Raw genomic sequence first — 12,169 nt, 5'->3', positions numbered from 1 at the left:
TAAGCCACAGCTCTCGTACCACTGGCTGGTGTGTGCTGAGGGGACCCATCTCAGGGAAGGAACTGAGGCAGGGAGCACCTATCGTGCCACATTCAGCCAGTCAGGGGGCATTATGGGGCAACTGCTCCCCACAACATTCCTATTAATTTCAACACCTTCTTTGTCAGCAAGCATGTAGCACACTAGTGGTGCTATAATGAACTACAACAATAATAGAAATGCGAAAACAAATGGGTTTGGTGAGCATATACTTCAGTCCTAGATGGATGTTCTAATATGTGACAGTGCTAGTTTGAGGAAACAGACTTAATACTCTAATTGTCCAGTCACTAACAAACACAATTTCACTTAACATTTTGTAACAGAACTTTGACTTTACATACCAGTTAGAAATAGTTTGTAATAACTATACCTCACTTCACTTGCAACTTCTGGTTTAGGCTGTGCTTTTACTTTTTCGGTAGCTGCTTCTGGGCTTTCGGGTGCTGGTGGAAAAGCGGGGATTGAAACTTGCAAGATGCTGGTGTGAATTTGTAGTGAGTTCTAAAAGAAGGAAGGACACATCATTTGAGTGGGCAAAAGCTACACAATCACTGTATGAAAATCAAAATCAAATAGATCAGCGACAAAAACAAAAGTCTGACTCAGGCATATGGTTCCATTCATTTTCTTTTTACTATAAACACAGTTTAGTGCTTATAAAAATGGGCCAGGCTGACAACACTGGAGCTTAAAATCCTCTGTTGGTATACAGAGCAGGTATAAGAGGATGGATAAAAGCAGCATAAGCCTCTTGATGCTGCCTGGTCAATGCATCTCCCTTATGGACCCCCCCCCATGACATGAAATAATAGTTCACTCTCCATCTCTGTTCAGTCCTTGGCTGCTCTGAGACTTCCATCAAGGGTGCCAATTATTTAAGCTACGGTATTTATTTTCTTTTAAATGTAAAGTGCCTCTCTCTGGCTCTAAGCACTAAGGCCCTGGTTCGGCAAAGCATTTAAACACACACTTAAGGTCTCTGCTGAACCCTGGGCTTCTGGCCTAATCCTATCATTTATTTACGCATGCACAGCTTTATGCATGGGACGCATCCCATTGGGTTCGATGGGACTACTCAGATACATATCAGAACATAACAGTAAAATGTATCCATAGCATTAAAATTAAAAGACAAAAACACAACCTGGGAAAGTCCTATGGAATTTAATAGAAAACTGTAACTTTCTCATAGGTTATTTGAAACATCCTGTAGGATTCAATAGAAAATTATAAGCTTGCTCTTCATTTCTATAGCATGGTTCAAAAAATCCTGTACAAAGTAATTTTCTATTAAATTTTAGAGGGATTTTTTAAAGTAATTTCTCTAACATCCTATTAAATATCTACATAATGTTATTAGTTGAATTCACTTTATGCACTTGTGTAAATCCATCCCTGGTCAGTGCAACCCTTAAGCAGGTGCTTAACTTTATGCATGTGTTTAAGTCTCATTAAATGCAACTTCAATGGGATGTGACCACGTGTTTAAGTGATTGGGCCTCAGTTCAGCAAAACAGAGAGGCACAATATATAAACTAACAAACACAAAAGGTAAGAGAAAATTATACTTTTAATTTTCAATTTTTATTATCTCAGATATTAAACACAAGAAACAGTTTAAATACATGATGTATACAGGTCTGTCGCATCTTAGGCGCATTTAACATGCGCGATTTCAGCTTTACGCGGTTGACAAAAACAAAAACAACGAAACAAAAAAAAGAGAAAAATAACAATTTAAATACTGTTTCTGTAGTGCGGGCGATTCCGCCTGCCATTACACTCAATATAATTTTGACTATATGCGATTTTCGCTTTAGGCGCTGACTGCGGAACGTAACCCCAGCATAAGATGAGACAGACCTGTAACAGGACAGTACCACATCAGCTAAAAAGATCCCCATTATTTTACAATGCAAATGCAAGACATGTTTGTGAATGAAACTGCTGGTAGAATGCAGCTGGGTTTCTCCACCATCTCCACCTGTTGTGTCGTGTCTTATACTTAAATTGTAAGCTCTTTGGGGCCGGGATTGGCCTGGCTTTGTACAGCCTTTAGTACAGTGGGGTCCCAGTCCATGATGAGGGCTTCTAGGTGCTACAGTAATACATTTCACCATTGTTCTCGATTTCTTTAAAAGAGAATCAAGAAAACGATATATGCGTATATAAATTCAACCCCTGGAGGCAAACACCCTATTCCAAGCTGTTCAGAGCCTTCCAGAAGGCAGAAGCACCAGACTTGTAGATATACTAAATAAAAATTAGGGACATAATCTCACTACACAAATGAGTAACTTTTCACACATGAGCAGTCCCATAGAAGTCAAGCCTTTTACTCACACGTTATCTCGGTGTAAGATATTGCCTGACACTATACATCACTGTCATGATACAGTGCCTTTCTTAGTGCCCAATCCTGCACGGCCTGTTCACCCGGATCGCCAGCTGAAGGAATGCAGGGCCATGCCCTAGGTTTAAAGGGACATCAACTCAAAAGAATCACACCCCTCTGAAATTTTCTGATCCACTGTTACAAGGTACCCTGAAGATAACTATAAATGAAACATTTGTGTGTTGGGGATGGGTCGGGGAGAGCCGGGGAAGGAGATAGTATGTTTCAGTTTGCTTGCTTAGTGCATTTGACAGCATTTGGTTTACAGCTATTTTCACTGGTTTTCTCTGTATAATCAGCTAGTTCCTCATTTTGCATGAGTGCTTTGAGGGGAGAGATAAATATTTTAAATATAGGAAAACATGCTTGTAAAATCAAGGATGTTGGCATGGGACAGATCATAAACTACTTATAACTCATTTTTGGAAATGGAGAAGATACCAAGTGGACTGCACCCCTTTAAATATACTATAGTATATATTTTAACTGATTTAAAATAGTCTCAAATTTATTTCAGGTAAGTGAAAATAAGCTTTTAAATAAGATTTTACATAAAATCAGTGAGAATACAGTTCCAGCAACTTTCTTATATTTGATATTAAAATCATTTCTGGACATTAAATATGATTTTGTGTTTACACAAATTTGGGATTGGTGGCTTTCAAACAAATTCTATACTAGTAAGGACTTTCCAAACAAAATGGGGAAGTTTTACTGAAACTGCCTAACAAGCAAGAAAACGTAAAGACGCAGGGGGTTGGTTTCTGTAATACAACTACAGCATGAGTAACGTTGTCAAGTAGTGATACACGGAGAGAAAATATAGAACAATACCTCTTCGGGAACAGTAGTGTTAAACTCTTCATGGCTTGGAGAGCTGATTACTGGGACAGGAGATGGGCTTTTCTCTTGATCAGTTAAACTCTGCATGTCCAATAAAACCGCTGAAACAGATCCTGAATTTAAAAATTCTTCACATTCGCCTTCTTTGCCTAATAGAAGAGAGATGCAAACGTACTGGCTTTAGTTCAGTACATGTGAGTATTGTTCTCACGGACGACAAAGCAGGACTTTTATTTATGCTCAATAGGACAACAGGGTGGGTGGGTGACGGTGATAGGAGGAGACAGGGTGTAAGGGTGGGATGGCTGGCTTCTTTAACCCCTTCCTGACTGGCATTATGATTTCCCAACACAGCTTAAAGTAAAACTCCACCAATAACAAAAATACATCAGTGCTTAACAGCACGAGCTCCAATTCCAGCAGTACCAAAGCAGGACAGAAGTACTGATACCCCATAGGCAGCCATAGGAGCATTTTTGATGCTGTGCCCATACAACAAAAGGCAAGCCAAGTTTCACACTGTGAGCCAAATCCTTAACTGGTGTAATTCGGCATAGCTCCATTGGCTTTAATGGAATGATGCCAACTTCCAGCTGAAGATCTGGCCCTATAAATCCATATTTGAAATTTGATGTCTGGGCAATATTAGGCAGAAACCCTGCACAATAATGATCCAATTGGATTTTTTTTTTAAATCCAAGAGGGTTGAATTTCTTTTAAGTCATAGTTTTGAATAAATAAAATTTCCAAAAATATACGGTTAGTGGACTCCAGATAGATTCTTCAAGGTTTATTTGGGGTTCTTGTGGAACCAGAATGCACAATCCTCATTTAAACGCATGGGGTAAGATGTTTTGCTGTGCCATTAAGAGGCAGGGCACAGCACATTGAGGCTAGAGGAAAGGGACTAACGGTGGCTTGGTGCCCTCCGAATTCTGGGCTACTGTGGAGGCCCCTAGATTAAGATAGCCCTGAAAGGCTGCCTGTCTCCAGTTGCCTACGGTAGCAGCACTGCCTGGAATCCCCACTGTGTTTCGTGCTGTGGCCCTGCCCCATCCTACTCCTGTCCACGCTCAAATACATCCAAAGCAGGGCTTATGGTGGGGCCCACATGGGGCAATGTAAAAGCCAGCTCATACAACCCTGAGCTGGGGGAACTGTCCCCTAGCTGGGTCCAGTTGTCTAATGACTCATTTATGCAACTGTAGCAGCATCAAAGAGCCACAGTGGATGGAAGCATCCTGCTCATGCAATTATATTTCTTAATTACAACAGCAGAAACCCACTCCCTCCACATGAGCATTTCAGTGGGTTCCTTTTCAACATCTAGGGGGAGGGATAGCTCAGTGGTTTGAGCATTGGCCTGCTAAACCCAGGGTTGTGAGTTCAATCCTTGAGGGGGCCATCTGGGGCAAAAATCAGTACTTGGTCCTGCTAGTGAAGGCAGGGGACTGGACTCGATGACCTTTCAAGGTCCCTTCCAGTTCTATGAGATAGGTATATCTCCATATATTATATTATGTTGAACATTCTTGGTGTTCATTAATGTATCAAACTCCAAAACACTGCACAGAGACGTTTCTTTTCCCATCCTCACTGCACCAAAACGCAGCAGACATGGTTGTCCCAAATGTAAGATGAAGAATCAAAATCTGTCTCCATTGTGCCATCTGAGCCAAAATGGTGAACAAAGCTCAAAGCCGTAAATAACTGGACAAAGAACAGTCAAAATAAATGACTGTGCTAGCTTCTAAATAAGAAAAAAAAAAATTCCCGGACAGTTTGTACAGTGCCACAAATCAATGGTGTCTCAGTCTGCCAATTCCCTACCATGTTAGAGTTTGTATAGTCTGCTTTCCACTGACAGCATTGCCATTCTTTAACTGGTTCAGTCACATTGAAAGGTATGGATTTCTACACTTCTGATCAATACCAAAGTACCACATGACTGACAATGACAAGAAAAAGCATTGGGGCATTCACAGCGCTGTGTTTCTAGAACCTATCATTTATTGTCAAAGTAAAATCTCAACCTTACGGCCCCTTTTTCTCTAGCCGAAAACATTCTCTGTGTTCTGTGAAGCATACAAGAAATAAAATACACTTTTATCATTTCCTGTGGCATGTAAAGTATCACAAATGTACACCACTGAACCTTGGCTTCAAGGCCTCTCTCTCTCTGTCTCTCCACTATTAAATAGGTTGCTCTGTCATACCAACCTTTGCTCTTTTCACGTAAATGCTCAAATTTCATGACATAGGCATATGAAGTTTGTATATAGTGACAAGCAAGCTGGGGTCAATGACACTAGTAAATAAATTGCCCACCATGAGGAGTTGAGTGCTCTCAGCTCCAGGAAAAATCATGCTCTTACATCCTGATCCGAAGCCCACTGAGGTCAATGGAATGACTGCTATTGACTTCAGTGGGCTTAGGGTCAGGCTCTCAGTAAGTGGGGAATGATTGCTTTGACCATGCAACTTGTCTAAACAGGAATTTGTAAAAGTGCTTCGACGTTTATTACGTAGGACGATAATGATGTAAAGCAGCACACTCACTATATGATTAATAGGAAGGCATTTCAGTGATCATTGATATAATGCAACTGCTTCTTATGGGTGGCTAAGGCAGCATGAACTGGTGATTTTCCTTAGTGCATTGCAACAGGGGCACAGCTAAGGTAGTTTGGGTGCCTTACTTCAAAAATGAAACCTTAACACTGAGTTTTTCATTTGTATTTAACTCCAGTATTTGGAAAGGTCAAATGCACTCAAACCACAAACACCCCCCTGCCACTCTATCTTCACCTTCATGAAAGTTTTGTGCGGGAATTTCTCTCTTTTCTTTAAAAATGGTCCTAGGAGCTGCTGGGGAGGAGTCTTGCTCCTACAAACCCTTTGAGGGCCAGGAGATCCAACAGCTCTTAGGAAGATAGGGAGATGCCCCCTTATTCTGTTGGCCACAGAGTATCCTGCAAATCACAGTCCCCACCCACCATCCTGTGCTGACTTCGTAAGATCCAATTCCTATGAATCTCTGGAAGTCCTCCGGGTGAGGGCTCCTTTTCTGCAGCGCTTAGGAACAGCACAGTAGTGAGACTTCCCTCCAGTCTATTTCCTAATGGGTGGGACTCTCCTCCTAAGGCTTGTGGAAGTGAGGTTGCAGGTGGCTTTCGAGTCAGCAAAATGTGGGGGGTAGAGGGGAGGGGAAGAGTCCCCCTACTCATCCTCCTGCTAACTCACAGGCTTTGCAGTCTATCCCTGGGCAGGCCCGGGTCAGAGGATCCCCAGGCACAGGTATTTCACTGACCCCCCCAAAGTTGCAAGTTAGCCTGTGCAACAGCACTACTTGGTCAGGAACTCTCCCGCTGCCTTGCAGTGTTACAGACTCCCCAGGCTTCCAGCCTGCCTTTGATCCGGTTCCTGTTCCTGCCCCAGCCTTGCCTGAGCCTTGTTCCAGCCCTCTCCAGCCTTTTCCAGGCCCTAAACCTCACCTTGCACCAGCCCTGCACCTGCCTCCAGACCCCACAGACTGACTCTAACCCAGATTTGACCTTTGGCCTGCATCAGGAGTCCAACTGTAACACTGATTTGGCTAGTCTACAGACTTTGACCTTGGTTCTGACCACAGCCTGTCCCAGACCACAGTTTCAGCGCTGCCCTCGGTCCAGTCCCAACTCTACGGCTGGCTTCGACCCTTGGTGCCTGTTCTCGGCCAAAGCTTCAACCAGTAGGCCTCACCCGCCTAGAACCCAGAGCCTGACATACTGTCCTTAACTCTATTGGCCACATATTTCCCCTTGATTCCTTTGCTTCCCTTATCCATTCTCTACAATTCCTAACTTATGATTTATATTCATTACTATAAACTTCCCCTTTCTTCCATTTGTTTTTATATATATTGTGACAGACCCAGACCAGTGGGGTAGAGGGCAAATATACTGGTCACTGGATGAGTAGTTTTCTGTTCCCTGAGTGACCAGAGCAGGGGCTGCACTAGAGTAGTCAGAAACCTGCTAGAACCAGTTAAGGCAGGCAGGCTAATTAGGACACCTGGAGCCAATTAAGAAGAAGCTGCTAGAATCAATTAAGGCAGGCTAATCAGGGCACCTGGGTTTTAAAAGGAGCTCACTTCAGTTTGTGGTGCGAGTGTGAGGAGCTGGGAGCAAGAGGCGCAAGGAGCTGAGAGTGAGAGGGTGTGCTGCTGGAGGACTGAGGAGCACAAGCGTTATCAGACACCAGGAGGAAGGTCCTGTGGTGAGAATAAGGAAGGTGTTTGGAGGAGGCCATGGGGAAGTAGCCCAGGGAGTTGTAGCTGTTACAGGAGGCACTATAGACAGCTGCAGTCCACAGGGCCCTGGGCTGGAACCCGGAGTATAGGGCGGGCCCGGGTTCCCCCCAAACCTCCCAATTGACCTGGACTGTGGGTTCTTCCAGAGGGGAAGGTCTCTGGGCTGTTCCCCAACCCACATGGTGAATCTCTGAGGCAAGAAAATCCGCCAATAAGCGCAGGGCCCACCAAGATAGAGGAGGAACTTTGTCACAATATATATTATATATATAATTATTTTTATAGCTGCTTTTACTTCCCCTCTAAACCAGGTGGTTTTTTAAACCATCATGGCCTTCTTCTGCAATTGTGGCTTTTGGAGCATCTTGTAAGGTGTCTTAAATGATTCCCAAATTATGAGTCACATTTTTCTGATTAATTTGTTCCTCCTGGCTGATCTGGCTCATAATTGTTTTCAGCTTTGTGAAATTGGCCCTATTAAAGCACCACGTATATTTATCACTGGTCTGGACTTTACTCTGTTTGCACATTTTAAATGTGATCAAAATCCATCACTGGTACCTAACATGTAGAGAGTGATGAACTTCTCCCCCCCCCCGCTCCCTTTGCCATCCAGGCCCTACCCAGGAACTCTCAGGGACTGAAAAACCTGAACCCTGCAGTTACATGAGTTAGCTATTCTGCCCCCTGTCCAGTGCCAATCTTCACTCCCTGAGAGTCTCAGTGGGGCCTCCCAAGTCCCACCCCCAGCAACCACAGAAATCCCCAATTTTTGTAAGCCTTAGGATGCTCGTTGGGGTCACCTACAGCCTGGTTCCTTCTCCCTTCCCATCCCACAGAAGAGGTAGATGTGTGTGTGTGTGTGCGCGCGCGGGGGGAGGGCTCTTGTTCTAAGTCATGTCCTCCAGAGGGAGGATGTGATCCTGAGGCCACATGCTGGCTCCAGAGGATGTGATGAGGATGGGGGAGAGCCCAAGCCTGGCTCTCTCCTGCCCATCGCCTATTGCTACAGTTGCTCTAGCAGCTCTCAGACTTTCCCAGTGCAATGTGTGATGCTGCTGCTGTGGTGGTGGTGGTAAGCTCAGCTCTTTAGAATGTTCATGTCCGGTTATTATTTTGGCAGGCTACCAATTCTCCCTAAGGAATGCAAGCAAGAGAGGGTGAATGGTTATTTTTAACAGTTAAACCTCGATCGAATTTCATGGGACAAAGAAAAGGAACTTCTCTAGCCCAAGGACTTTCCCTTTGCTGAATTTCAAAGGCCTGTGGCAATCGATGGAGGTGACAGAGCTTCTCCCAAAAAAAAAAAAAAAAAAAAAAAAAAAGTCACAAGAATCGTTTAAAATGGAAAGCGTCAGGCACCCTAAATGTGTGCAGTTTAAATGCTAGCAATGTGGGAAATCTTTGTACTTGCACTGTACCTTTTTTCCCCTGAGCCAATATTACCATGTCTTGCACTTTCTTATACCGATTCAGGGATTGTCGCAGCTCTTCTATCTTCCGATCCTAAAACAAAGGAAGGATCCATCTTGTGACTGTGATTTCTTTTATGAAGAGTCAAAAATAAGAAATAAAAACCTAAATAAATTAAATTGTCTAACAGATTTAAAGAAAAGAGAGGAGGATAAAAGCTCAGAGCTTGAAGAGTGCTGGAAATATAAACCTGGATTTATATTTGGTGAAAACTGGTTTCTCTACAAAGGACATAACCAAAACTCAGGATCTAAATACGGAGGATTCAAACACCCCCAAACTTTAAGGTGGATCTCAAATTTTGCAGCAGCATCCCCTCTCCAAAAGAAAACTAAACACCATATTTTATATATACAGTAGCTCCTCATTTAAAGTCATCCCAGTTAACATTGTTTCGTTGCTGATCAATTAGGGAACATGCTTGTTTAAAGTTGTGCAATGCTCCCTTCTAACGTCGTTTGGCAGCCGCCTGCTTTGTCCACTGCTTGCAGGAAGAGCAGCTCATTGCAGCTAGCTGGTGGGGGCTTGGAACCAGGGTGGACCAGCAGCCCCCCTATCAGCTCCCCCCGTCAGTTCCCCGCTCGCCTAAGTTTCCTGTGCAGCAGCTGCCCAGCAGGCTATCAATTGCTGGCAGTTCAGCTGTTCCTCCCTCCCACTGCCATGTGCTGCTCCTGCCGTCTGCCTTGGAGCTGCTCCCCGAGACTCCTGCTTGCTGTGTGGGGAAGAGGAGGGCCGTCAGGGTGTCCCCCTCCCCCCCTGCTCCTGCACCCCGCTTACCCCATCTTCCATAGAGCAGGGGGGACACAAGACAGGGCTCAGGATGGAGGGAGCTTGCTGGCAGCAGCTGCAGTCTCAGCAAGCTGATCTAATTAACAAGGCAGTGTACTTAAAGGGGAAATGCGCATCTCTCTCTCTCTCTCACACACACACACACACACACACACACACACACACACACACGGTGTGTGTCTCTGTCTGCGATGCTATCTCCCCTCCCTCCATTCCTGCTGCCTTGTAGAGTAAGAGAGTTAACCCTTGAGGGCTCAGCCAATTGCTAGATCATCATTTAGCAGTAAGGCATTCCATGGGAAATATCCCACCCTCTGACTCCTCCACCTCAACCAAGCTTCACAATCATCATCACTGTGTACCAGTATTAAATTGTTTGTTTAAACTTAAACTCTGTGTGTGTGTGTGTGTGTGTGTGTATTTTATATATTTTTATTATATATATAAATAAACAGTCTTTTGTCTGGTGAAAAAAATTTCCCTGGAACCTAACCCTCATTTACATTAATTCTTATGGGGAAATTGGATTCGCTTAACATAGTTTCACTTAGTCGCATTTTTCAGGAACATAACTACAACGTTAAGTGAGGAGTTACTGTATATATATAAAAAACATGGTGTTTTAGTTTTCTTTCTTTCTATATATAGTTAGCATACCCTCTGCCATTTAAAAAAAAAAAAAAGGATATGCAGATTATTGATTTAGAGGCTTAGATGACTAATAGGGCCAAATTCTCAAAAGACATCTGCAAAATTTACACAAACTCATATGTATACATAAAACGATATGTGCATCTGCGAATGGTGTGCATCCATATTCCACAGGTGCTATATACTTTATAGAAAGCTCCTTTTCATATTTGGCCCATAATAGTTCATGGCACTTATATGTAGAGCTTTACATTTTCAAAGCACTTTACAAGATAGGTCTTGAGCCGCAAACCTTTACTCATGCGAGTAGTACAACTGAACTCAGTGGCACTACTTGTGTGAGTAAGGATTACTTGCATGGACAAGATTTGCACTATACAACTTATAAGTGCCTATTTTTGGTGCGGTCAGAAGCAACTGCAATACACCTATTGACTTCAATGAGAACAAAATTGGACCCTTACTAATTAATCTTCAAAATGTAAAAATTTACATAATGCCCATACTTGCTGATCCTACTAGAGGTGTAACTTCACACAATGAACGAATGCTGAACTAATGACTGTTTTGCTACCTTTTCTTCATTAGCTGCCATTAGAGACTCCACAGCCTTCTTCATTTTCTGTACCTCTATATCTAAAAATACACAACACAATTGCACAAGTCAGATTAAATGAGAAAGTAAATGGGAGAAAGAAAACATCCTGACAATTTCTGAATCTATGTTTACAAGAAATAAACAAACAAAATGCAAACCACTAAAATTATTTCAATCTGAAATGGAAAGCAAGATTCACAACATTCTCTCTATGGAAGCAGTTTTCAGCAACTAAATGACTGAATTTAGCAAATATTCAGATCCTAAACAATCCTAAGAAAACTGCTAAATCAATCAGTGATGCCTTTCCTGTGTTATTTCAATCCTTTAAATAATGGAATAATTATAATAAAGATCTCCAAAATAAAAACATTACAACAGGAGTGCAATAAAACAGTCCTTCATTATGATAACAGCCAAACATTCCATAGGGCATTTTATCAACCCAGCTATACAAAGCAATGGAATTAAGCAATGGATTGTGGGACATGGTGAGAAAAGCATTGTGTCATGAGGCTTAGTCATAGCCCAGAATGGATGAGAACAGCATGATGGAATGGTATATGTATTCACTGTGAAGAGCAGTCATGCTAGAATGTGTGTTGTAGTTTAGACGTGGAAAAGGATCCTTAAAATAGAGATGAGTACAAACTGTGCTTCATCTAAAATCCTCACTTACAAAATATGTAAACGCCATAATGTAAAAATGTAAAAAGACGGGTTTTTATTTGTTTTTTTTTAAAAGAGGTGGGGATGTTCTTTGTTTCTATTAGAAATCTACCTACTTTGAATGAGCAAATGCAGCTTTAAAATTAGATATGTTACAAATGTGGATGAGTGATCAAAAGGATGATCAAGCAAAAATTCTGCTTTGTAACATCACAGATTAGTGTTTTAATCCGCTACTGATTATCGCACACCAACAAATATAACCAAGGATTACTGCTGAAGGGGTGAAGAAAGTTCTTCCTCAGCAAAACAAGACCAAAGAAAGATGTATAAAATATATCATCCTGTGCATGATAAATACAGCTATTTAAAGTCAGATATTCAAATTCTCTGCTGGTGCAACTCCACTGACTTCAGT

The 12,169-nt window shown here is 42.4% G+C and overlaps 1 protein-coding gene across 1 annotated transcript in view; it reads right to left on the bottom strand.

Moving 5' to 3' along the window:
- The window catches only part of PPFIBP1 (PPFIA binding protein 1), a 74,849-nt gene that overhangs the window by 32,503 nt on the left and 30,177 nt on the right, over positions 1-12,169 (bottom strand). Inside the window, exons 9-12 of the mRNA XM_065403735.1 lie at positions 11,059-11,120; positions 8,993-9,077; positions 3,272-3,429; positions 413-543 (exon numbers count right to left, since the gene is read on the bottom strand). Coding sequence (XP_065259807.1) covers positions 413-543; positions 3,272-3,429; positions 8,993-9,077; positions 11,059-11,120 — 436 coding nt within the window. The remainder of the gene's footprint in view (positions 1-412; positions 544-3,271; positions 3,430-8,992; positions 9,078-11,058; positions 11,121-12,169) is intronic.

The sequence above is a fragment of the Emys orbicularis genome, chromosome 1 (assembly GCF_028017835.1).
Source record: "Emys orbicularis isolate rEmyOrb1 chromosome 1, rEmyOrb1.hap1, whole genome shotgun sequence".
Taxonomy (NCBI): Eukaryota; Metazoa; Chordata; order Testudines; family Emydidae; genus Emys; species Emys orbicularis.
This window is presented reverse-complemented; position numbering and strand designations above follow the sequence as displayed.